Genomic DNA, 26685 nt, shown 5'->3' with positions numbered 1-26685 from the left:
GGGGGGTTGCAGGGGTGCAGGTGGGGGGTGGTTCCTTGCACACACGTGTGGGGGGGGGGTTGCAGGGGTGCAGGTGGGATGGTGGTTCCTTGCACACACGTGTGTGTGGAGGGTTGCAGGGGTGCAGATGGGGGGGTGGTTCCTTGCACACACGTGTGTGTGGAGGGTTGCAGGGGTGCAGATGGGATGGTGGTTCCTTGCACACACGTGTGTGGGGGGGGTTGCAGGGGTGCAGGTGGGGGGTGGTTCCTTGCATGCACGTGTGCAAGGGGCTACAGGGGTGCAGATGGGGTGGTGGTTCCTTGCACGCGTGTGTGCAGCCGTCACAGGGTCGCAGATGGGGGCTTGTTCCTTGCACACGCGTCTGTGGAGGGGGTCGCAGGGGCGCAGATGGGGCCGTGGTTCCTTGCACACTTGCGTGTGCAGGGTCGCAGGGGCGCAGATGGGGAGCGGTTCCTCGCACACGCGAGTGCGGGGGCAGCTGTGGCGGCTGGACGCAGCCGGCTGGGGGAGAGGCGGGTTTCACACCTAGGGGGAGAGATGGACGTTCGTGTGCGGGGCAGCTGCCGCGTATGCGAGCACCCGCGTACAGATGCGCGTACAGATGCGCACACGCGTGCGCGCGGGCAGGGCCCGCCAATTCCGCGCATGCGCGCACTCCCGCCTCCCTCCCCACGGGGCCGCCGCGGCGCCAGGGGGCGCTCTGCTCCCCCTCGGGACCGGAAGTGCCGCGCTGCTCTCCTGGGTAGCTCCGCCCAGTGGCGCTGCCAGCTCTCGCCGCCGTCTCCACCGCTCCCCAGCTCCTGGTCCCGGTCCCGGGTCGTCGCCGCTCTTACCGGCATCATGAACAAGAAGAAGAAGCCGTTCCTGGGCATGCCCGCGCCCCTGGGCTACGTGCCGGGGCTGGGCCGCGGGTGAGGCGCCGCCCGCTCTCCCTTGGTCCCCCGCGGGCCCGGCCGAGGCCTTCCCGGGCCCGGCCCCCTCTCGCCGCCCGCCAGGTCCCCCCTCGACCCCCGGCCGCCCTCCTTGCCGGGCCCCAGGGTGCACCCGGGCCCCGTTTCGTGCCTTGCTGGGTGCCTGTGCCCTATCCATCTCCCTCCCATTGGGGCAGGCTGCGGGCCCCGCGCGGCCTATTCGGCTTTTCAAGTGTTATTGCTACGAGATGGTTGGCGTCTGTTCTTTAGATGGGCGATTTTGTATTTAAATGCGGGCCCGGTACTGGGGATAAGGTCCTGGGCGCTTTAGATGCTGCTGGCTGGGAGGGGATGGTAACTCTGTGTGCGGGGACCCCGTTAAACGTCACCAGATCTGGGTGCGTTTGTGCTGGGAACAGCTAGAGGCGGGTTTTGGTGGCCCTTTGCTGCACGTGAGTGATGATTGTCTTCCATTGATTTGTTGGTGCCTTTACATTGGGGCGATTCTATTGACTTTGCCCTGGGAAATGCTGACCGGTTGCGTGTGGGGTTTCTGATGAGTCCAAGTCACCCAGATCCCCTCCCTGTAGTGCCCTATAACCTTTTTTTGGCTTTTTTAATGGGCCCCACTGAGACACAGTTTAGAAGGGAGAGCATCACTCAGTACAAGATGGATGGTAGAGCAGCAAGCTGGGTGATGGCGGTGTCTTTGTAGATAAAGTTCTCCCTGTAAAAGGGCGGTTTTTCCCCCCGGGCTTTATCAATGATAGGGATGGGGACTGGTTGATGCCATTCTTGTAAAAGAGTGATATTGTCATCTCTAAGTAATAATTTGGACAGAGCGCCTGTGTAACAAACGGGGGTTGCAGCGTGCTAAATAGCTGCTACTGGTTTATCAACACAGAGCCACAGGTTTCACCACCCGCTCGGATATTGGCCCTGCGCGTGATGCCAATGACCCCGTGGATGATCGTCATGCTCCGCCAGGGAAGAGAACTGTTGGGGATCAAATGAAAAAGAATCAGACGGCTGATGATGATGACGAAGATTTGAATGACACCAATTATGATGAGGTGATCAGATTTTCATCGTCCTGGAGATGTTTTTCCCCCAAGTGGGAGAGTAATCCTTTAGCTCCGTGCTCTCTTGCTGTGAAACCCCGTATTAGCTGAGGTTTCAAGGCCAGAATTTCCTGTAGTTTGGTAGCAGCACTTCCTTTTTTTCTTCTTTTTTTTTTTAAATTGAGACACCATTATACATAATGGCGTAGTGCTTGCAGTTTTTTGTTGTGGTGTTGGTCCACGTATTGTGGTTTAATTATCTATACAGAGCCCTGAGAGACTTAGGAAGAGATCCATAAATAAAAGATTAGTTTAAGTACTTTGGGGGATGTATTTTTTCATTCTGCACAAATGAAATCTAAGCTCTTCTGCTTTGACATATATTTGTCTTTATGTGGCCTGTGTAGTCTCTTGTGTTTAAATCCCACTTTCGTTAGTTAAATGTTGTGTTATTCTTTTTGTTTGCTTTCAGTAGTTTAAAAAAATAAAAGTGGTTAGTGGAAGAAAATGGCCTTTCTATACTGGGATCTCATTTATTGCTTAATAGAAGCAATTTTGAAAGAGAAGCAATCTTGAAGCAGTTTTGCTGTTGAAACAGTGTGGGAGAATAAACACTTGGGGTGGTAGAAGAAAGCTGCTTTTATTTAGGGATGTGTTAGTCTGATGCAATGTTGTTAGAAATAGCCTGCTCATGCATTCTCGTTGCTCTGGGTGACTGTTGGCTATAGCAGGAATGTAACAGGAGCTTTAAACTGAGGATACTGCTTTTCTTTTCTTTTCTTTTTCCCCTCTTTTTCTCTCTCTCCTAATTCTTAGTTCAATGGGTATGCTGGGAGCCTCTTCTCAAGTGGTCCCTATGAAAAAGACGATGAGGAAGCAGATGCTATTTATGCAGCTTTGGATAAGAGGATGGATGAACGCAGAAAAGAAAGAAGGTAGGATAAATTACAATGCTGGTGTGGACTGTTTTCCAGGTAGTTTGTATTTTAGAGTTTTTCTCTACCTCTTCCATTTTCCAGTTTAGATTTTGTCTCTGGCTACGGGGTACGTTTTCAGATGCGTGTACAGCTTTTATTTATCTTACTGTCATACCTTTGACCCTGTGGCTTCCAGGTCTTAAGGATGATGGGTATTTTGCACAGCTTGCTCTGTGAGTTGATGTGGTTGAATTGCTTCACTGTAGTTAATTAACACTCACTGTAGTTCATTAAGATGACGTGGGGAGATGCCGAGTGACTGGTTTTGACACATCGCATGCTGCACAGCACACAGGAAATTGTTAGAAAAGTCATGTAATGCAGGTGTCTCTAAACTGGTGTTATTTAACTTGTTAAAGTCACTACCTGGTCTACAGGTAAGAGGAAGTTAAAGAATGAAGTTCACTTCGTTGGAGATGTCTATTTTTACATTATAACATTGTCTTATCAAATAAGACATTTCTCTCGCAATGTTGATAATATAAGCTTGGAAAAAATGCCTTTCTTTAATGCCTTAGCTCTGATCAAACACATTTTCCTACAATATCAACACTTTGTTTAAAGACTTGCTGAGTGTTACTTTGAGTATAACCTCACTACTCCTTTTCCTAAGGGAACAACGAGAAAAAGAGGAAATAGAAAAATACCGTATGGAGCGACCCAAAATTCAGCAGCAGTTCTCGGATTTGAAAGTAAGGAAAAAATGTCTGAAACATGGCTTTTATCTTTATCATATGTGAGAGGTGGATTTGTGTTCTGCATTTCTTTGCCCAGATTTTATGTGTTAGCAAACAAGTATGTCCTTATCCTCCAGATGAGAATTACTTTCTGTTGGAAAAGTAAGTAAATGAATACGAAGCTGGCAGCTAGTGGTGCAGAACCTCCTCTTGGTTTGAAGCTCTGTCAAGTACCGCAGTGTAATTTTCAGTCAGTTGCAGTTGCGCAGTTACAGACAGTATAACTGGTAGTCCTGTAAATCAGAGTGGTGATGGAATCTGCAGTAAGTGCTAAAGTAACGCTGTCTCTACTGACAGCGGCGTTCAGAGTTGCACTCAGTTGATGGAAGTGGGTGTTTATAAGCTAATTTGTAGGGATATGGGAAAACACAGCGATTCTGCCTGTTGAGCCCTTTTCTTGTGGGTACAGAAGGTAGTGAAATTTATGCAAATTTTCATATTAGGCTTTTGTTTTGTGCTTTATTTGTGGCTTCGTGTCAGTTCTTGAGAAGGTGCTCCGCTTCTGTCTTTGAGGGACTGATAACTTGTTGGCATCGAAATAGTAGTTGAGCAGGATCTCCTGACTCTAAATCTTATTTAAATAAAATGTATTGTTTAAGCCATTGTCTAATGATTAGTAATAAACTACTCAATGCTGCAGGCGCTGAGATTAATCTGAATATTTGTGGCACTGAATTTAATAAAAAAATTGATTTGGGATCTTAGTCTGGACTAAAACCAAATTCTAATTAAATGCATCTAATTCTTCTGTGCATTGGATTAGGAAAAAATCTGACCTTTGACCTTTAAGTGTTTAATTAGTCTTGAATTTTTTCAAGAAAAAAATCTATTAAGGAATTAGAACAGTTTAAAAGAAGAAATTTCTACAGCAAATAATGATGACAACTCCTGTTTGAATAGCGGAAGCTAGCAGAGGTCACAGAAGAAGAGTGGCTGAGTATTCCAGAAGTTGGTGATGCCAGGAACAAGCGTCAGAGGAATCCTCGTTACGAGAAGCTGACTCCTGTACCCGACAGCTTCTTTGCAAAGCATTTACAGTCAGGGGAGAATCACACTTCTGTGGACCCACGCCAAACGGTGAGTACGAAAGCAAACCTGATGAAGGTGTGATCCGTACTTTGTTAGTACGGATAACCCTCATTACAGATGAGGGTTAAACTGTGCATTCACCAGTGGCATTTGGAAAAAAGATACTTGACCAAAAAAGCCTGCCGTATTTTTTGAGTCTGTCAAAGGAATTGCTGGATGTGAAATTCCTGTGCTTCCTGGAGTCTTTCAGTGCATACCCATTGCCAGACAAAACTCAAGTACAGACAGGGAAAGATTGGTTCTCATGTTGAAAATGGAAGAAAGTGTTTCTTTGCCTTTTCTCTGACTGTGGAATGGTGAGAATGAGTTTTGGTGAGCATAACCAACATCTGTTTCTGTTACAACAACATTTTGCAAAAATGGAACAGAAAATAACATTCAGTTTCACCTAATGGTTTGCTCAACCCTGGAGCAATTGTGTTAAAACTTATTTGCCTTACAGTCAACTGAAAATTAAGTAATTTAGGTTGTTGCTACGTGGCTGCAGGCTACTGTGGTCACACAGTTACAGCAGAAGCTGACTGGCTGTGAACCTGGCACCAGATGTCCGTGGGACTTCTTTGTGGATATTCTTGTTTAGATGCTTATGCTTGAATTTTTCACTTTCTTGTTGCTTATTTCACTGGCTTGACTAAACTTGAGTAATTACCTACAGATTTGCAAAACCTGCATGAGAAACGTTCTGTGATTCAGGGAAGCCACTGTTTCACAACTACCTGTGGGTTTTTGGCATCTCTGTCCTGTAGCCACTGGAGAGGAGCAGATCAGCCAACAGTCTGAATTATCTTTGAAATATCAGAAGAGATTTTAGGATTGTATTTCTCTCACTCTTGTTTTTAGCAATTTGGTGGGTTGAATACTCCGTATCCAGGGGGCTTGAATACTCCATACCCAGGAGGAATGACACCAGGCTTAATGACACCTGGGACAGGCGAATTGGATATGAGGAAGATCGGCCAAGCCAGGAACACCTTGATGGATATGAGGCTAAGCCAGGTAAGGATGTTGGAAGGCAGGATCTGTCACGGGTATACGTGGGGTTGGTGTTGTGCCACTGTTTAAGACCTGGTTTTAGAAAAGTCTTTAATTCTCTTGGGTGTTAGAAGAAACAGCTCAGCTATGAAATAATTGTGTACTACTCCCTGAATCTCATGCCCTCTCCACTAATAGAATTTCCTGAGAAGTAACAGTTTGTCCCTGGAAGCCTTGGCCATTATGGGAGAACAGACTGCCCTGTTGTACCTGAGGTGGCCTTCAGGCAAACAGCACTGGTGATTTTACCGAGGGAAGTGTATCTTCTGTCCTGTGCAGGCGTGCAGGACAAATTGCTGAAAAATACTACTCTTAAATTGTTGTTGACTTCTGTACTTTTTCATTGATTTTCCCATCTAAACTGGTTTAAACTGGAAAGATGGGCTTTAGCTGGCAGGGCTGAAAGACCCTCTGGTGACTGAAAGCCGAGCTGCTTGTTTTCTGCATTTTCGGCGGTACTAAGTTGTTAACGTTAAGGCTGTGTATTTTAGAAGAGGAAAAAAGCTAATATGCAAGGCTTTGCATTTTCCTCCTTCCTTGATTTTGGTACCAGATGAATGTCTCGGATTCTTGCACAGCTGCAGTGTCTTTTCCAGTCTGTAATGTGTGCAGGTGGACTGTGGGGCTATGAATGGTCATTTCAATAGCGCTGACTTGACTTTCCCAGGTGTCGGACTCTGTGAGTGGTCAGACTGTAGTGGACCCGAAAGGATATCTGACAGACTTGAATTCGATGATTCCCACGCATGGAGGAGATATCAAGTAAGTTTAAGAAGGATTAACTGATTTATCCTCTTAGTAATGGCTGTGATCCTGCATATAAATGGAAATCTGTCTGAGCGGGTGGCTTTCAGCTGGCATTTAATTTGCAAAAGATGCTAGGTGAGTTTTTGAGGATGAATTCTTTTAACATGAGATCTGGTATAGCCTTCCAGCTGATGTATTTAGCATCTGACCTGGATGCATCAATTGTGGGGATTGTTTCTGTCCTGTCCCTGAGCTAACACGCCAGAGTGACGGCAGTGTGTGGCTGCCTGCCAGCCAGGAAACAACCTGGTTAATTGTAGCTGTGTACTGCTAATTTAGGCTTGATTGACAACCTCTGAAAACCTCTTTAGCCTGAAGGTTGACACTTGTTTTATAAAGAATTGCCGTTTAAGTCAAAGCAACATATGCAAATGTCAATGCTAATACTTTACTTAAATCAACGCTTGTGCTTATAAGCTTCCAACTGCAAGTGCCCAGCTTTAATTCCTAAAAATCTTACTTACATACTTAACCAGTGTTCACTGTGATCTTGCTGTGTTAGTGTGTATTTGTGAGCTTGTTTTGATAATATGTAATTTGTGTCGCCAGTATGGAAACATTTGAGGCTACAGTTACTGTGAATCTGAGTGTGGCTGTGAAGAACTGACTGTACTTCTGGTTCAGGAGAATTGTTTGCTTATGTGCTGAAAATCTTCCTGCCTGTCTTTCCTCCTCCTTTAGTGATATCAAGAAAGCCCGTTTGCTCCTGAAATCTGTACGAGAGACCAATCCTCATCATCCGCCAGCCTGGATAGCATCAGCCCGACTGGAGGAGGTCACTGGCAAACTCCAAGTGGCTCGAAACCTCATCATGAAAGGAACGGAGATGTGCCCTAAGGTCAGAATTACTTTGCTTCCCTGCTGATCCTTGCAGGCCAGTAGGAAAAGGTTGTGGTTATGAGCACCATCATCTCTCTATTAAGCTTGTATCAGGCTATTTCTGATACAGCTTCACTGTCTTCAGTGTTAAAAAACATATTTAGCTAGAAGTTCTAATTTTAAATTCTTGTTTCGATGTAAAGGAAGATTGTTTCTTTTTCATGACAGAGTGAAGATGTTTGGTTAGAAGCTGCTCGGCTTCAGCCTGGGGATACAGCCAAAGCTGTGGTGGCCCAAGCTGTCCGCCACCTTCCGCAGTCTGTCCGAATTTATATAAGAGCAGCAGAGCTGGAGACAGACATCCGTGCAAAGAAACGCGTCCTTAGGAAAGGTGAGAGCTTCTGCAAGGTCAGGAAACAAAGTCTGAGTCTCCCTCTGTATTGCATTGTAAGTTGTTTAAGATGTTTCCAGAAGCTAAAAGGCTTTTTTTGCATCTTTGGTGGAGATATGGTTATTAATAATGTGTGCCTTAACGATGGAACTCGCTGCTGTTGAGGCAAAGACTAGAGTTGTTGAAGTATTTGTAAAATATCCTTCAGTGGAAAGCTGCTGTTACTGAGTGATTGCAAAATGACATTTCAGTAATGAAAACCAATTCCAACCTCATCAAAGTTAGATAGGTAGATGAAAGCAATTAAAAAATGATGCTCTAAGGAGAAAGGGCGTTGTAACTGTCACCTTGTGATACATCTTGGAAAAGATACTGGACTTTGTGTTTGAGTTCCAACTTGTCTGTAACCTGTTAGAGGCCACAGTGATTCTTGGTGGAGGAGCGTTAGAGGCCTTGGGGTTCTCATATCGTTGAGCCTGGTGGGCCTTGGGGTTTGCTTTACTGTAGCCAGTTCTGTGGTTTTGGCAAACAGCTTTTCTCTGTGGTGCTTAACTGAAACCTTACGTCTTCTGTCGTATTGCACTTGGAGGTTTTCCTCTTCTGTGGAATTAGTGTCTTTTCCAAACTGATCTCTTTAACAGCAGTTTGTTGTGTTGTCCTGAACCCAGGTCTTCTTCGCAGGTTCATAGTATTGATTGTTTGATGACTTCAGTTACTGTGCTTGTATCAGTAGAGATTAGATCCTTCATGACTATTGAATTGTATGAGTTATATCTCCTGACTTTCGTCTAACAGGGAAAAGGGTCTGGATTTAATACCCTTACTAAATCGTTGTGAAGCAGCCTGCAGTATTGAGTGGCTTGGCTTCAAAGGAAGTAAATTGCCTCCTACCTCTTACTATTGCATGTAAAATTGCACATTTCTGGTGAAACGATCTCTTGCTACATATGGACGAAAGGCACTTAAAGATTCCTGGCAGTTTGAAGTTGTAAGAGTTCAGATATTAACTATTCAGTAGCTTTTTTGATTTTCATTGGCTAAGCAGTGCAGCATGCTGTGAAGTGTCACTCCTGTGACACTGTGTGTCCTTCTCAAGAACTGTAATAGATGCTGAACAGAAAAACACTTTTACATGAGCAGAAATAGCTTTCTGAGTCCAGCTCAGGTAGGAGAGCATCTTGTGCGAAAGCAATGACTTAGGCATTAAGTGCTGAGTTTTGCTTTAAGCATTGTAGTATTTGTGAAGAGAAAAACATCTTGCTTCAGTTTTTGGAACCACCTACTTAATCTCTAATACAAAGCTGTTAGTGGACTGGAACACAATTTATCATTCTCTTTCCAATTTCTTCCTGTTAAGAGCTTCACAGTGCTTCTCTGCTACCTAGGGAACATCAGCAATGTGATGCTTGGAGCTGCTTGTATATACAACCTTAAGTTATGTGACAGTTTAACCTATTATTTCTCCTCAAATAAAAAAGACTGACTGCCAGGTAACATCACTGCAGCGTGAGCTTTCGTAATGTATTTCTCTCGTCTGTTGGCTGTGGACATTCCTACCACCCAGCAGAACCTCTGCAGTTTTTAAAGCCTCTCTCTGACTGGAGAGCGCCAGCAAGCCGGGTGCTTAAAATGCATCTTGAGGTGTAAAAATCAAATGCTGTATCTATGAAAACACGTTCTGTCCTGCTGAGTGATGCTTTCGGCTCTTGCAGGCTGATATTATTCACTTAAATTCTTTAGAAAAATCTCCTGCTGCTGCAGACTCGAGGAGAAACGGCTAATGCCCGAATCCTCAGTGTACGCTACTTTTAAGTGCTCTGTGTATTTCTGTAGGGCTGGGATGCGTTCTGCAGCTGAGGCTCAGCACTGTGCCTCTGCCCTTGCAGGAATGCTAAGGGAACAGCCTTGCCTAGAAGCCTAGCTAGTTTCAAAGTAGATTTAGATGCCTCTTCCCACCCGTTTCTATGGTCCTGCAATTACGCTTGCTTTATCAAAGATGAATGTGCTCAGTACTGTAACATGTTTGTGTTCAATCACCATAGAAGCAATGAAACTGCTGCTGCAATGCAGCTAATACGAGTAATCTGTGGTGTAAGTTGTAGTGACAAAAGGCTAAAAAGAAACCCCACTTTAGTTTCTCAATGTCCCTTTAAGATACAAGGTTGTGAGAGACAGACTGAGAAAAGGTTTTTTAGATTTTCATGTTTCAGACAGCACATGTAGGACAGTCTGCAGAGAATGCAGTTTCTACCAGCAGTAGGTGACTCTTGGACAAGGTTAAGGAAGCCTCAAAGACTCTTAATTAGATGGAGCCCATATTGGATTGCTGAAAGAACACTGGGTTTAGTGGCTTAGGGTGTTAGTGTCAGCGATACCTTTAAGCTTTTAGGAATCCTCCTGGTTTATTTTTGCATAGTGGGCCAATAACTTTTTGGGAAGCTAAACTGGGATACATTAAACTGTCAGGAGATGGCTTCAGGACAACTAAATTGTGAAGGGACAGTTTCACCATCTAAGGAACAAGGTTGTGTTATTAGTGTTGAAGATGCTCCTTTTTTTATGAAGGGAGGCCCAGTGTGATTAGGCGACTCAAGTTTGAGGATCCTACGTATGCTCATTTGCTGAGACCGGAGGCTTTGTTCAGGTAGCTGTTTTACTGAAGAGGATGCAATTACAGCTTGTACAGGGAAAAAGCCCTTGGCTTTCCAAAACCTGTTTCCAATTAAAATTATTAAGTAAGTTTTTTTTATCTTCTGATTTTCAGTTCTCATTAATATAAGTACAGTTCCCTTCCTTCTCTCTTTCAGGAAATTTCACCTGTAATAGGACAAAGCCTTTAATATATCATCTTTAAAAAATACAGTTCTCTTTGGCAAACTACTTTGTCGTCATTGACATCATTGTTTTGCCTCTCTAGCCCTTGAGCATGTTCCCAATTCAGTGCGTTTGTGGAAAGCAGCCGTGGAGTTAGAAGAACCTGAGGATGCCAGGATCATGCTGAGTCGGGCTGTGGAGTGCTGTCCGACTAGCGTTGAAGTAAGTTTTTAAAAAGTAAAATAAAGGAACCCCCCCCACACCACTTTAGGTTGGCAGTAGAGCTTTGAAAACAAAAGGCGGAGTGAGTGCAGTGTGAGTTCTCTGCCACATGCTTTTTGCCACAATGAGAAGGGTGTGATGAGTAGTGGACTGTGCTTTTTTTTTTTTTTTTTTTTCCTCCAGAGTTAATTGTCTGGTGGTCATTATATGCCTCATTTTCCTGTGTAATTGTTAGGTTAGTTATGCCAGTGTACTGCTGGGCCTGCTGTAGCCAATTAACTGTGTTAACGTTCATGTTTTGTGCCTCGACAATTGTGAAAACAAGCATACGTATGGCCCGGGGAATCTAAAACAAAGTTGCTTGTTTCTGAAGTGCTGAATCAGAGTGTTATATTCAGCTGTTTAAGAGGTGATGTGAACAGAAGACATGAGTGCAGCAGCCCAGCAAACAGAGATGATATCTTAAAATGATTAGGACTGAGCTTTAAGGACGGTAGTAGACTCTGTTTCTACTATTTCTTCATCAGCATTCTGCAGCCTGCTCATACAACTTGAGGACAATTGCCAATCAGTAGCAAGCAGCATAAAGCTGCTTATCTCTTTGGGCCGACACCGCCATACGGCGGCGTTGTCATCTCCTTGTTCTAATCTAAAATACATCTTTTGTTGCCCCGCAGCTGTGGCTTGCGCTGGCAAGGCTGGAGACATATGAGAATGCTCGTAAAGTCCTTAACAAAGCCCGTGAGAATATTCCGACGGATCGTCACATCTGGATTACTGCTGCCAAACTGGAGGAAGCCAATGGAAACACCCAGATGGTGGAGAAAATCATTGACAGAGCCATCACATCTCTTAGGGCTAACGGTGTGGAAATCAACAGAGAGCAATGGATACAGGTATTTGATTGATCTTGGTTAGAGCCCCAGGTGAACTCTTCTGTTTTGACGCGAGATACTGTAGGATAGAGTAATTTTGCACAAGGCCTATCAGTGGAGATCCCCATGAAAAATACAAGGGGTGAGACTAAAAAGCTGAGGAGAGCCAAGGCCGCAATTAGGTGATACTCTGGGGTAGCACTGCCTGTGTTGAGCTGAGGAATGTCTGATTTACTTCTGTCTTGGAAGATAACCAGCTTCAAGTTGAAGCAGCTGCTGCCTTAAGTAAGACAGAGGCTTTATGCCTCCAGTGAAGGATTTATGTATTTTTGCATATGTCTCTTTTGGCTTACAAGGTATCTCTTTGCCAAAGAAGTCTCTGTCAGATAGTGGTGTAAGAAGTCAATACAAATATTGCATATGCAGCAGGCAGGAAATCCTCTCTTCGTCCTTTATTGGCTTGTAGTCCTGAGGCTGTGCAAAGTGTTCACAGCTGACAGGTGGAACTGTGTTGTACAGTGACATTTACAAAACGCAGTCGGCACGGGTTCATCTGAGGCTGTCGTATTTTTGATGTTCTGTACTAGAAAAGTTACAAAATGTTGTAGGGGTTTCCAGTCTTCTGATCACGTTCAAAAGCTCTGGTACATGCGCTTCTTGAGTTAGTAAGACACTTCAACGACTGTTACCATGTAAATGGCTTGATGTCCAGGTTAAAAATAACCTCTTTCCTCCTGAATATGTACTGTGCTTTGTTTAAGTGTAAATCTTTAAACCAGTTTGCTACTAAAATCACTTAGAGTGGATCAAGGAAGCAAAATGTTCTTGGCACACATCTTAAAAGTATCAATAATGAACAAAGTATTGAATATTAAACAGATATCCTTGTTTACATCTAAAAGAATTACAGCTTTCTTTACAGCAGTAAAACAACTAAAGGTTAATTTCAACTTCTGTTTAAAAAGCCACCACCACAGCCTCGGCATCATTGTCTTCTCGAGTTCCTTTTCAGTACTACGACTGTTCCATTTCTGTTATCTGATCAGAGGCCTTTTTAACAAGTTTAAGCAAGACACGCTTGGCTTTCCGAAAGCTTTGTATGGCACAAACCTCCACTTTTCCATATATGCTCTGGTGAGAGCGCCTTTGCACCTTTAACTTAACGCCAGTTGAGGGTGTATTCATTTAAATTCAGTTATTGCTTAGCCCTTATTGAGACTTAAGAATCGACCCAAAGCTGAAAGAAGATCAGTAGTTTTGATGTTACAATTCTTCCTTCTCAAATACTTGCAGTTTTTTATGGCCAGGTCCCTGCTTGGTCCAGCCCAGGGCAGGTCAGCGGAGCCGTGAGAGGAGACTTTTCAGGCCGGGAAGGTCACGCGTTGTCACACTTACTCCTTTTCAATGGATGCAGTTGACGGGCTCTGTTTCTTAACCGGTTTCTGATTGATTCTGTGTACAACTATAGCACCGTCCCTGTGGGTGTGGGCTCACCAGTTAGTGTCAGGATATGTTTGAGTAATAAGATATTTTTAACATGGCAGTGACCCACAAAGTCTCTGTGTTTGCACATGAGGAGTTGCTGTTGCAGAATCTTAACTTCCCGTGCTGATTCCTCAAAATGAGCAGGGCATTACTCTTGTTTCCAGGATGCTGAGGAATGTGATAAAGCTGGAAGTGTGGCCACATGCCAAGCAATCATGCGAGCTGTGATTGGGATTGGGATTGAGGAAGAAGATCGGAAACATACCTGGATGGAAGATGCAGACAGTGTATGTCCAGCTGTGATGCTATTTTTCGTTTTGTTTTATTAATTGGGGGAAATTGAACTGGAGTCCAGGAAATGACATATTTTATCAGTGAAAGTTGATGTGATTCCCACAACATTTGCCTGCATTTGGCCAGTCTTGGGTGGTTATTGTAGAACTTTTTTCACATTTGAATTTTTAATAAGCAAGAAGTTGGTGTTGTGATAGGTTGTTTGCTGGGGTTTTTGTTTTGTTGTTTTTTTTTTTTTATGTGTGTGTTATCGACGGACTGAGGGTCTGGTTAAAAGAACTGGGAGTTGAGTTTCAAGGTGTAAACGTTGTAGCTCAACAGTTAATGTAAGACTGGACAAGGGAGTGGGTAAAAGTTTTACCAGGCTTTCTTTGCTTTAGGGGAGTAGTTTGAACATGCATTAAAAACTAAATTATAATTCAGCGTGAGAAATGTCCACTTCACTGGCCTTGAATTGGGCTTACAGCAGTTGGGGGAGGCGGGTGCTGTGGAGCATATAGTTTTGCCTGTTAAAAAAAAAAAAATGAAGCGCAAACATGAGAGCCTTTACAATGCCTTCCTAATGTTTCAAGCTGGCCTGTGTGTGTCAGTCCCAGTGAAAGGCCAGTGATACTTGTGCTCTGATAGAGGGACGCTTGAAAATTTCCTCCCTCCTTCCTTTTAAAAAGCTGATAGTAACTATTCTGTTATATATAATGCCCCAGTTTGTGTATTACTCTGAGTTACTGAGTTCTGTGTTGAGTTATGCGTGTGTCGTTCCTTCTTGCGCTTGATTTCAGTGCAGTCCTAAAGTGACTTAGTTCTGACCTGTTTTTCCTTAGTGTGTTGCTCATAATGCTCTGGAGTGTGCTCGAGCAATTTATGCTTATGCCTTGCAAGTTTTCCCGAGCAAGAAGAGTGTGTGGCTGCGAGCAGCGTACTTTGAAAAGAACCACGGAACGAGGTATGTGTGCTGCATAATCCTTGGGTTGGAGGGATTCGTCCTTGTTACAGGGTGGTCGATTTGGGGAGATAGAAAAGCTACAAGATGAGCTCTGAAGTGTTGCGTTGCACGTGCAGAGTTAGTTCAGCTGGTGGAAACTCGCTGGCATTGCTTGCGGGTCTGACCTTCTTTGTTATTGTTGCGGTCAGAACATCTTTGGGTTTTATGAAGTCATAAAAAGTTCTTTTGCAATAGGGGTCACTTGGTAAAAATAGCTATGGATAAGAATAGGCAAGGTAGGAACAGTCATCCTTAAGAAGGCATTTCTAGAAAAAACTGGGAATACAAATCAGCTAGAAATACAGCGTGTGTTTTGTTTAGTTTTCATAGGTAAACTACTTCATCGCTGAAGTTGTCCAAGCATCTCTGGCATTTTCTGATTAAACATACTGTGAATGTGTATCACTATTAAGATTGGCGTTATGCTGTCACGGTTCAGGCCTCTTATTTTGAAGTTTATTCATAAAGGTTTACACGCCTGAAACTTTTTGCCCAAAGTTTAGAATAAAGTAAACAGTCTATACAATAGAGCACTTATATACGTGGAATCATCCTTATTAAAGCCAACAAGGCTATAGTGTGGAAGTGACTGCAGATGCTGAGTTCAGCTTCATTCAAGCCTTTTTTTTAATAAGTATGGTTTTTGGTTTTGATATTATTCTTCCATGTTTCCCAGTGGTGGCTGGCTTTTAAACCCCTTGTTCTACCTGAAAAGTATATTTTCTAGAGGAGGAAAAAAGAATATTTCAATAAGATCAAGCCAACTTCATCTAATAATTCTGAAAAACTTCCTGTCTCAGTTTCTACTAAGGTTTGTTAAGAAGAATGGCTTTTTCCAAGACAAACGAGCTGTTTGTGTGCAGGGTCTTTCCGCAGAGGCTATCAAACAAAGGTGTCTGAACAATGAGCCGTTTGTGGAGTGCTGATTTCAGAACCCTTGTGAAAAAAGACCCCACCCTTTTCTTGTTATGAAACAACTTATCAGGGTTTACAACGTTGGACTTTGCCACAATATTTATAACATTGAGTGATAGTGGAAATGGTGTGAGAGCTCGCCTTTGGCAGTATTCTGAGTGATTGTAACTTGCTCTTTCTTGTCTCAGAGAATCCTTGGAGGCTCTTTTGCAGAGAGCTGTTGCTCACTGTCCCAAAGCAGAAGTGCTCTGGCTCATGGGAGCCAAATCGAAGTGGCTGGCAGGAGATGTGCCAGCGGCCAGAAGCATTTTGGCCCTGGCTTTCCAGGTGGGTATATCAGATGTGTGTGAAGGTGTTAAGTATGGCTGGTAAAGAATACAGAGTAGGCTTTTTCTGTCAACACCTGATCCCTGCTGCCTTTCAAAAGGATGGGGGCTTCTGTTAGTCTTTGTCTTTTGTGGCAAAATGTTCTCCTGTAAAAAAAAAAAAAAAAAAAAAAAAAAAAAAATAGCAGCAGCTGGAAGCAAGGGTGTATTACTGCTCTTTTAGTAGTACCACACCAGGTTCTGAGTTTGCAAACCAGTAATTTTGCTACCATGGCTCCCACTGAGCCCAGTCATGGATCAGAATCCCCTTGTGTTGGGTCATCTGTCTCCTCAGTAAAAAGGGTAGTGGTCTGCCCTAATTAATGAGGTTACTGCGTTACCTCTGGCTTGGAGCAAACCCACTAATCCACAGGAAAATGAAGGGAATTGTCTGCTGGATGCTGATAGAAAGGTGGGCACAGTAGTACAGTTCTAGCACTGGGAATGAGGCTTAAAAGCTAAGTGATAGCAAAATCAAGTGACAGGTCCTGAGACGGAAGGTAAAAGATATTTACTTCTTAAATTTGTTCTTGGTGCTTTTTGTTACTGTCCTGAAGACTACTTGACATGGTTGCCACTGGAATGACTTTTATTGGAGGCGTGTTCACAGACCTCAGTTGGGAATTCAAGCTTCGGGTTGTTTTTTTTTTTTTTGCTCGGGGATAATAAAATGAGGGTCTCATTGTGGCAGACCCTATGATCTTCTCAGTATTTAAACTGGAAGTTCAGAAGATCAAGCATTAATGCTTTTCAACAATTGAGAAGCATCCAACTTCTAAACTGGCATATATCTTTGTGTTGCGCATCTGTTTTGGAGAATTTCTATAAACTTCAAAGGTCAAAGAAGATTGGGAGGAGCTTGAACTGAAAAAAAAAAATCCTAGTGTGGATTGACAAAGCTCTGATTTCAATTTTAATCTGGATCAAACGAAGGATTAAATCTGCTGTTGATTCACTGTATGCATTTGTCTGTCATTTTATGTTCTTGCAGGCCAACCCCAACAGCGAGGAGATCTGGCTGGCTGCCGTGAAGCTTGAGTCAGAAAACAATGAGTATGAAAGAGCGAGGAGGCTGCTGGCAAAAGCCCGCAGCAGTGCCCCCACTGCAAGGGTAAGGATGTGTGAAGGGTGGAGAGGCTGAGACCTCTCTTGGCCACGGGGGAGTTGAGGCGGAAGGAGGAGTTCCTTCAGTTCTGCGGCCTGAGTGATTGACCCGATGGCTCCCTGCCATTGCCTTTTGTAGGCATGTGGCCGCTTTGCTGCAGCGCTTCTCCAGCGAATTGCGACACAAAATCACGGCATGATGGGAAAAAAAAGGCTAGGATCAAGTGAAGGGCTTCAGTTTTTTTTACACAAATGGCAAAAGTCAGGAAATTCCCAGTTTACAGCTGTTTGTATAATGTTCATGTTGCATAAAAGCATGTCTTGGAAAAAAGAGAGAGAAAATACTTTCACAGAAGACTCACTCATTCTTGCTGTGCTAAAGACAGCTCTGGTGGAGTTTGTTGTTTAAAGTTACACTCTTGTGTTTATCTCTAGAGTTACTTCTGGTATGATAAACTTCGTCGATTTTCCGTAGTTCATACAAAACTATTTTAACTTGTCCAAGTAGAAGAAAAGTGAGTTTGGTTTCCCCCCGCCTCCCAGTTTGCGCTTCATCCTAGATCTTTTCATCTGGCCTCTTCCTCTTTTGTCAGTCTCTCCAGCTGTCAGCTGGGGCTGAAGCTCTGGTCTCAGCCTTGGTGCCTCTCTTGTGAAGTCATGGTGGGGGGAGTTTGGGAATGGGGAGGACAGGGATCAGAGGGTAGTGAAACAGCCCTCAGTCTAGAATGCATTTCTCCCAGCTGTAACTTTCATGTGTAGCCAAAAGAAGGGCATTTGGGAGTTGAAAGGTATATGTACCAGTTTGTAATTAGCAGGACAACACTTGCAACTTGTAGCCATAAATAAGAATAGGTAGTCTTGGTAGCTTGGATCTGAGGAGGTTGGATTGTGCTGATGAAGCAGGCTCAAGTTTGTCGATTGGTTGTGCTTTTAAAGCTGTGCTCTTTGTACAAACGTTATACAAATGTCAACTCTATGCTAATAGGTGAGATACAGGTTTGTTCACACTGTTCCGCTCCTATAATACTCGCATTTACCATTCTCATTGTTGTCTGTTCCCACTGTTGTTCAACCCTGGTATTTATTTATTTATTATTTTACTTCAAACTGTAGCAAATCAGTAACATTCCAATGAGTGTGTGAAAGTGGGAACGCTCTGCATTGGTGGACTGATGGTTTTTCAATGCCTGCCGGCGATAAACAGCTCTGTTTTGTTCTCAGGTCTTCATGAAGTCTGTGAAGTTAGAGTGGGTGCTTGGGAACATTGCTGCAGCCCAGGAGCTTTGTGAGGAAGCCCTGAAGCACTACGAGGACTTCCCCAAACTGTGGATGATGAAGGGACAAATCGAGGAACAAAAGGAGCTTGTAGAGAAGGCACGGGAGGCTTATAATCAAGGGGTAAGATATACGTTATTGCAAGCTTGCTTTGTGCGTCTGGCGTGGTGTCTGTTTGTGAATCAAAATGGAGAGGGCTGTGCCCCAGACTAACCGGAGAGGTGATTTCTGTTCTCTCTGGCATTGGTTAAAACAACGACAAAACAACAAAAAAGAAAAAGCAAGAATTTCTCTTACCAGTATCCACGTGGAAAATTGAGAGAGTTTGCTGCACGCTTGATTCCTCACTGGTAGGAAATAAGTCATTGCACAATGATTCTCTAAGATCTGTAAAGACTAAAAGCAGAACTCTTAAAAGCCTCCTAACGAGCTCTTAGATACACACCGTAAAAGGAGGTGGCCTACAGAGCACTCGTGTCTCTTTTAAATGGGTAGTAGGTGTCCTTGGGTATGAATGCTTCAGAAACTCAGCCATGAAAATAATATGGAGGCAGGTTTCTGCCAGTGTCACTATCTGTCACTATCCTAGTGACTTCCCAGGCTTCAAAGGCAGTCTGTTCCCTGCACACTCTGTTGCTGAGGCTTGGGTGTGTATAAGAGCCCCCCGTCTCCAGATGGAGCACAAATTATTAAGGGAGGCGTGTTCTTTCTCTTGCTACTGGGATAGCTCAGTCGTACTTGATGTACCCAACTGTTGTGGATAGAGGAGAAACTTGACTTCTGTCTGTGCTGTAAGACTTAACTAGGAGAAATTTGAGCGGTGTAATCAACTTTCTCGTAAACTCTCCAGGAGGATGTTTGGGTTTCTGTAAGGGTTATAAGATTTTTTTAATTTTTTTTTTTCAAATCTACATATTACTGCACTTTTTTTAAATTTTTTTTTTTAAACAGTTGAAAAAATGCCCCCATTCCATACCCCTGTGGCTTTTGCTGTCCAGGCTGGAGGAGAAAGTTGGGCAGTTGACTAGAGCAAGAGCCATCTTGGAAAAGTCTCGCCTAAAGAATCCAAAGAATCCGGATCTCTGGTGAGTTGTGTAGAGGTGAACTGAATTTGGGCTACAAAGCCAATGCATCTTCTCAGCCATTTGAGCCTGGAAGATATGACCATGCCCAGCCCAGAGTTTCTTCTGGACTAACAGAATAACTTCTGGAATACCAGAAATGCTTTGGTGATCCTGGTTAGTATGTAGCCACTCTAAGGAGCTGGGGACTAGTTATTTCTTTATTGATAGTTGCAGTACACAGATCATGAAACCCCAGGGATCTTTCATTTCTGTTATAGTCCCTTTCTTAGGTTGTTTTTGACCTAGGCCGTTATAGAATAAAGATTGTGTCTATTTTTAGACAGAGGGGAATGGGAGAATGTCAGTCACCTTCACATATTCAGAGTATGGGTAGATGTTTGCAATTTCCAGTGACCTTCATGTGACTTGCTGTTGTTTTTGCATAATGAATGTGTTGTCGTAAATATCATCACTGAGTCTCTTCCTTACCAGGTTAGAGTCTGTGCGATTGGAGTACAGAGCTGGGCTGAAGAATATTGCAAATACTCTGATGGCCAAGGCATTGCAAGAATGCCCCAATTCAGGTGAGACGGCACTCAATTCTATCTTAAACATGGTTGTTTTGCCCAGTTGATAAAGGCACATCTTTTTCCAAGATGTCCTTTCTGGCCAGGTCTCAAAATAGGACATTTTGGAGATGTGTCAGTCATCCTTCTGTGAATGAAATATTGAAGGTTTCTGTTAATAATCCCAGTTGCTTTGTGCTGTCTTGCACCAGGGAGCTCACAGGTTGGTGTTCGTTCCATTTACTGCAGTATCCGGTATATTATTGGGTCTGTGGTCCACGGTTTGTTCCCAGGTTTCCTGGGAAAGCACTTTGGATGTGGGTGGCTTTTCTCTGAAGCTGGTAGAAGTCTGCCAAGGTTTAAAATTGAAGAAAGATTCTCGAGTGTTTGTAGTTAGGAAGTTCAGTGGAAAAAGAATGGATTTTTCCCTGTCTCATTGGAGTAGACCTGGCTCAGAGGAGACTTCCCATTGTTGGTTTGCCTGCACTGGTTGCACTACTAACTGTGTGCTTAATAGCTTGTGCTGGCAGCAAATTTCAGTTGCAGTCATGATTAGGGGATCGTGTACCATAAACGTTTTGTCCTGGGTTTTGATTATTTTAAGTCATTTAAAAAAAGGCAAATAGGTTGTATAATGTAAGTCAATTGGTTCTAACCAGCAGTGGAAACATTTGCCTCTTGGGATTGGAGGAGAAGGCACATAACGCTTCCCCGTTTTTTGGCAGAATTGCGGGAAGACTTAATTATTTAAACATGTTGACATCTTCGGAGAGAAGATGTCACAAAACTACAAAATGCGGTAGTCTACTGCAAGGCAAGCCTTTTTAGCTCGCCTTCAGGCTAGGTTTTGAAAGGTGTTTAATTGGCGGCAGCTGAAGTTCCAGTGAAATAATTGGGAATTAAGTGACTTTTACGACATGATAAACTCATTGCAAACTGTTCACCATGCGGGTGGGTCAAGAAAGCAATACCACCCAAATCCCACTTTGTTTTGTGAATGACCTAATGCTTAATGAGTGTTTGCCACCACAGGCTTTTTACAGAATCTGCCTGTTGCTATGGAAATGGGGAGCAGGAGCTCGGTTTTTGTTTAAATAAAATTGCTTCCGACTCTATCTGAAAACTCTGCAAACCGGAATAAAAGCCTGCAGGAATTCGTTTGTTGGACACCTACAGTCATGTAAACCAGAGACTTGTGTCCATCGATTGCTGAATTGATTCCCGGTTGCTTATGGCTGTTGTAAAAAGCTGCACAAAGTAGAATTGAAATATAATGGTGTTTGTGTCCTCGGCAGGCCTGAAAATAGAGGCCTGAAAAATGTGGTTTGACCCTATATATAAAGAGCAAGAAGAGGAGAGTTCTTCTACAGTCTGTCACTGCAATCATCAAAGCTTGTGTATGTTCCCGTGGTGCAGTTTATGGGAAGCGAGAACACTTTGATAGAGTCCTGGCAGGCACGAGCTTTCAGGCTTTATTTTGAAGTGATCAGCAGGTATGGTTGGCTGACATGAGAAACTGAAGATTTCATGCTCCTCTGAGCATATTTCCTTTCTTGCTTTTGGCAGTGAAAGGAACTAGGGATTAAACCCAGCTTTCCTGGACCTTCTCTGTCCTTCATCGTGTGTGTGGAGAGCCAGCATCAATAAGACCATGGTGCTCTCTGGCACCCTTGAAACTGCTTCCAAAGGGTGTACTTTACACCTTCTGGGATTTCTTCTGCCAGTGCAGTTTCCCATTCAGACAAATGATATCGTCGGCTTTTGAAATGCTGCGTTGCCCTCCCCTGTTCCACTGCTTGCTATGTCTCCTCTGAAAGGCATGAGCCTACACCGGCGTAGGGAGGGCTGAAGCTGCAGGAGGGTTATGGTACACAGATGTTCAGAACTGAAGGTCCAGCGTGGTGTAAATGATAGCTAAAAATTCAGAGTACTGAAGGGGAAATATCCATGCAGAAAAAGTGATCTGGGATGAGGTTGGGGCATGAATAACCACCGGGGTGGGGGCCGCAGTGCTGCTTGCGTTAAGAGAGCACTGGTCTGCTGACAGGGTGGGGAGGGTTAATCTCGGAAATAACACTAAACAATCTTCCTACTTGACTTGATTAAGGAATCCTGTGGTCAGAGGCAATTTTCCTTGAAGCGCGACCGCAACGAAAGACCAAGAGTGTGGATGCTCTCAAGAAGTGTGAACATGACCCACATGTCCTGTTGGCTGTGGCCAAGTGAGTTCCTGCGCTTGATGTAGTAAAAATACCCGTGTCTGTGTGTGGTGCATCCACGATGAAACATTGTGCTCAAGCATGACCATATGATTCCGGCTGCGGCAGCTCTAATAAGCCTCAAAGCAAGGAACAGCTCTCAAGCTGTCTCCTAGTAACTGTGCAAATCTGCTGCTCTCCCTTGATTCAAAGCAGGGGATGTCAACCTGCCCTCAAGCTGTTCTGGTGGGCCTGGGACTGCGGCACAGACAACAAACAATACACTCACACAGAGTCCTTTGCCAGTGCTGGGTATCAGCACTCTGAAAATTGCTGTCTTTGTGTCCCTTCAAAGGGATTTCAGTGTGCTTTCAAATGAACCAGGCTTAGTTAAGTTTTATAGGATATGGTTGAAGGACTTGTGAAAACAGGGACAATTTTACTGGTTATTTTTCCATCTTTATGTGGCTGACTGTGTATTCTTCGTATTTTTTCTCTATCCTAGATTCTGTCAGATATTTTTTTAATCCTGAGCTAAATTCTGTGCTGTTATAGCCTTCTCCCTTCCTGAATTTCTGCTATGTCGGTTTTCTTCAGTTGTGGCCCTTCCTGGAATGCAGACTACCAGTCATACTGGAGTTTGCTTCTCTGAAATGGGAAGATAGTCTACTAGGAATTGTCTTCATGTCCAGATTAAATTGTGAGGCTTCCAGTGATGAAAAACCGTGATTAGAATTGACTCATGCCGTATCCTTTCTGATCTGATATGCGAACGGCTCTACAGCAGTCGTGATTGGAACAAATGTACTTTTCCTTTGTGAATATCAGAAGAGGTTAATGCAGGAAGCATGTTGCCCAAACAGTTGCCCAATTCTTTCACAACTCTTTTTTATAAGCCAAAGAAAACTGTAGGATACACTCCAGTGACTGCAATGCTGGGTTCTGCCAGATAATGACAGCTGACTTGTTCAGCTTTAGCAGCAAGTGAGAAAAATGTTAACTTTTGCTTTATGGAAACTGCTTCCAAGCCCCTTCTGGTGCAACCTCCGACAGTTTAGCAGTTAATCCAAATTCAAACAGCTTCCACCTCCCATCACGACTTGCATGTAGGTAGTGTAATACCGTAGCGTCACACATGTGTGAAAAACTTTTGTTAAATATGTTGCTGAAAATGGCCACTACTTGCAGGTGTTAAGCCTCTGCTATCATTGTTCATGCTCTTTTAAATCACAGTTTATTTAACACGGAACAACCAAGAGTATTATAGGGCTTAAAAACAATCACATAAGCTGTATAATTTTATGGCTGGCTAAGCTCTTTATGAGCGATGGCTGGCTGACTTGATAAAGACCTTACTAGCGCAAATGAACTCTTTAATGCAAAGGAGTGAAACCAAGAGACTTATTGACTCAGCTGGTTAATTACTGGGGAGAAATTTCAGAATTTGCGAGGACCTTTGTGAAATGGCAGCAGTCGGGCTGGGTGCCAGGCTGGGGTTTGAGCGCGGGAGCTTAGATGCTCGCCTTTCTTCGTCAAGGGGAGCTGACAAGAATAGGTCTGCTCTGCTGGAGCACGCTTGGTCCATGTGTGACCGCACACAACCGCGGCTCCAGGAATGTGCGTGCAATTTGCAGCTTTTAGAAGTTATTTAATTGCTGGGTACTAAACCGGACTTGAAATATTAAGAAATTGGAGGAGAGGAAATAGATGTAGGCATGTGATCCTGTCTCTGTCTGCACCAAATCTGGAACAACAAAATTAAGCAATTGAGTTAGCAAAGATTGAGCTCAGGGAGGCAAAGATGGAGCTCAGGGAGTAATACTTCCCTCCTCGGGAGTGTCTGTCTCTTCCTGGGGCTGACTTAACCTGCTTCACTTGGGAGAGTGATGAGGATGTGGTGGATAATCTCTTCACTCCTCTCATGTCTCTTCCCTTCCTAGGGGAAGGACAGTAAGCAGATGCCTACGAAATCTGCTCTTTCCTTCTTGGGAGAGCAAAAAATTGAAGTATCTCTAGAGCCTTTAAGTTGGAGTGCTTGCTGATTGCCACGTTCCTCTAAAGAGAGGCTATTTGTTGATTCGCTTTCACTTTTCTCAACAGGCTATTCTGGAGCGAACGTAAAATAACCAAGGCCCGAGAATGGTTCCACCGAACGGTGAAGATAGACTCTGACCTTGGGGATGCCTGGGCTTTCTTTTATAAATTTGAGCTGCAGCACGGCACAGAGGTGAGTGTGTGCCTGGGAACAGGGAGCTGGGGAAGGCAGCAGGAATTCCTGGCCGTTGCTGGTTACCCAGTCCCAGGGATTGCTGCAGCGCTGGGCTGAGCCCGCTGCCGCCGCCTGTGTGGCTCACAGCTGAGGCTACGGCTGTCACGCCTGGTCACGAATGAGCATGAACAGGCCTGTGTGGTGGTTTTTAAAAGGCTCTGTCATTAGCTGAGCTGTCTTTCAGGCTGCTTTGCTGTCCACAGTCACGCTAGTTTGTGCAAAAAATTGATGAAATCAATCTTCCTTCTGTAAAATGCAAGCTTTCTCCTAGGAGATTTTCCTGTAATTGCGATGCTGGGTTTGTGTAACTAGTCCCGTTTCTTCACAAGTGTCAAGTACAGGTTGCACGTGAACGCAGCCAGAGGAACAGTCTGTTCTAATCTCTTACGGCGGTTTTTACTGCCTGATATTACTGAAATGATGGGAGTGTTTATCTTCTGACTTCAGAGAGACCTCTCACTTGATGGATCTCTTGCAGGTGGTAATGCGAAGGAATTTTCTGCTGCAATTTCTCTGGTGTAGCCAAAACTTGCTTGACTGTAATTCGGCTGGATTGTTCAGCAAGGCAGGAGAGTTGCTGTCACTGAATTTTGACACAGGCTTTCATACTGCCTACAAAAAACCAAAACAAAAAAACCCACCGTCAGCTTTGGAAGAGTGTTTGGATCAGGGAGGGGATTGTTAAATTTTTCTCTCTGTGCGGGAACAAACCAGGGCATTAAGAGACTTGCAAACTGTCATTTCTCTTCCTCGTAGGAACAACAAGAAGAGGTGAGGAAACGCTGTGAGAATGCTGAACCTCGCCACGGAGAGCTCTGGTGTGATGTCTCCAAGGACATAGAGAACTGGCAGAAAAAGATCGGAGAGATTCTCGTGCTTGTGGCAGCCAAGCTTAAAAATACCTTCTAGAGTATGCTGGCTTCAGCTGCGTTAGTCATCTCTGTAGGACTTGTCTGCTTACCTGCTTTCGGTGCATTCGCCCTTATGGTGACACGGATTTTGGAGGACAGGAGATCGGTGGCAATATGAAAGATCTTTCTTCCAAAACAAAAAGCCGCATCCTTCTCTTCCCTGTGATAGTGCCCTTGGCTCCCACAATGCGGTCATCAGCTTCTGCGGCACATCTCAGCGCTGTTGCTGGTGTCACGCAGGAGAGACGAGGAGCCTTGTGAGGCTCCCTTGGCATTGTGATTTTGATGCCTGAGTCTCCCCCATAAATACAAACTTTGATTAGTGCTTGTACGGATTCTGACATTTAGCAGTTCCTCTGGTTTCTTCCCTAGCATGCATTCCCCTCCTGTCCCTCTTGGTGCAGTTTCTTTAGTGTTTGGCCCATCTGATGCTGGTTTGGTGTCGGCAAGTCTGGTTTGTTGCTGTTTGAATCCCCTGAATGTGGAGTTGTGCTGGGGGAAGGCAGCAGCCGAGGGGAAGGGCTGGGCTTGGCCCCTCTTTTTTCAGTTTTTTGCCACAAGCCTGGCTGAGCTCGGTCTCTTCTGCTGGCAAGCTGCAGCGCGACTCAGGGGTGTTCCTCCAACCTGAAGCAGATGGAGCATTTTGTGAAATTCAAGAGCATATTTTTAGAGACCTCTTCCTCAATTTTTTAAATGTATATAGTATAACTTTATTCTTTAGGTGTCTGATTTCGTTAAGCGCATTAAGCACAGTGGTATTTTAAAGTAAGAAGGCAAAATCCAGCAATCCCTGAAGGCCTATTTGAAGAAACAACCTTTGTTCAGAGCCGTTGAGAGAATGTGCACTTTTACAGTGACAGCTGCCTTCAGTTGGGATGTTTGGGATGACTCTCTTCAAGTGCAGATGGAAAAAAGGAAATTCTTGAGAGGAAAAGCTTTGTGTTTGGGACCCTTCATAAGCTGTCTTCAATTTTCTACACTTGTAATCTGTATTAGTTTGACCCCTAAAAACCTGACTTTCTTGTGATCGTTGAATGAAAAGCTGTAATGTCTTACTTGTTAGGATATAGCAAAAGCACCCAGGCCTGTGTTTGTGTGTTTTATAATGTATTTAGTTGGCGGAGAAAACCCCTTATCACTTTGTTTGGATGATATGTATAAAATACAGCTTGGTTGGTGTTTTTTTTTGTTTCCTGACCTTCTCTTTGAATGTGGTCTTGCCCTTTGACTGGGAAGAGTGGGTCTGATAGCAGAAACCTTTGAATTTATCAGGCTCCCGCCACGCTGGGAATGTTTCTGCCAGCGGTGGTTACACCGCGTCGTGCCACTTGCCAGAAAGGATGAGAAGCCTGTTTTTAAGCACTGAAGTTGAAACGGTTGGTCTTGAAGCAAGAAAAGCCTGTTTTTCTTTGGGTTTATAACGGAAACTCTTGTGTTTTCTCTTGAATAGCTGGTGAAAGCGTGTGAAGCTGCGTTTTCATTAAGGAGGGTGTAGATCACGGATGTCCCGTGGAATTGT

The 26685-nt window shown here is 44.1% G+C and overlaps 1 protein-coding gene across 1 annotated transcript; it reads left to right on the top strand.

Moving 5' to 3' along the window:
* Positions 1–731: 731 nt before the first annotated feature.
* Positions 732–26363, top strand: PRPF6 (pre-mRNA processing factor 6). The gene is made up of 21 exons (XM_074604799.1): positions 732–914; positions 1819–1987; positions 2792–2910; positions 3566–3644; positions 4590–4766; positions 5619–5774; positions 6478–6572; positions 7299–7455; positions 7665–7827; positions 10745–10863; positions 11541–11759; positions 13388–13510; positions 14339–14460; positions 15603–15741; positions 16771–16890; positions 18105–18281; positions 19110–19243; positions 19715–19806; positions 21896–22010; positions 24087–24213; positions 25012–26363. The coding sequence occupies exons 1-21, from the start codon at positions 844–846 to the stop codon at positions 25162–25164; spliced, it is 2826 nt and encodes a 941-aa protein (XP_074460900.1). The 5' UTR covers positions 732–843; the 3' UTR covers positions 25165–26363.
* The last annotated feature ends 322 nt before the right edge of the window (positions 26364–26685 follow it).

The sequence above is a fragment of the Larus michahellis genome, chromosome 12, assembly GCF_964199755.1.
Source record: "Larus michahellis chromosome 12, bLarMic1.1, whole genome shotgun sequence".
NCBI lineage: Eukaryota > Metazoa > Chordata > Aves > Charadriiformes > Laridae > Larus > Larus michahellis.
Note: the sequence above shows the minus strand (reverse complement) of the source record. Positions and strands in the feature narration are given on the sequence as shown.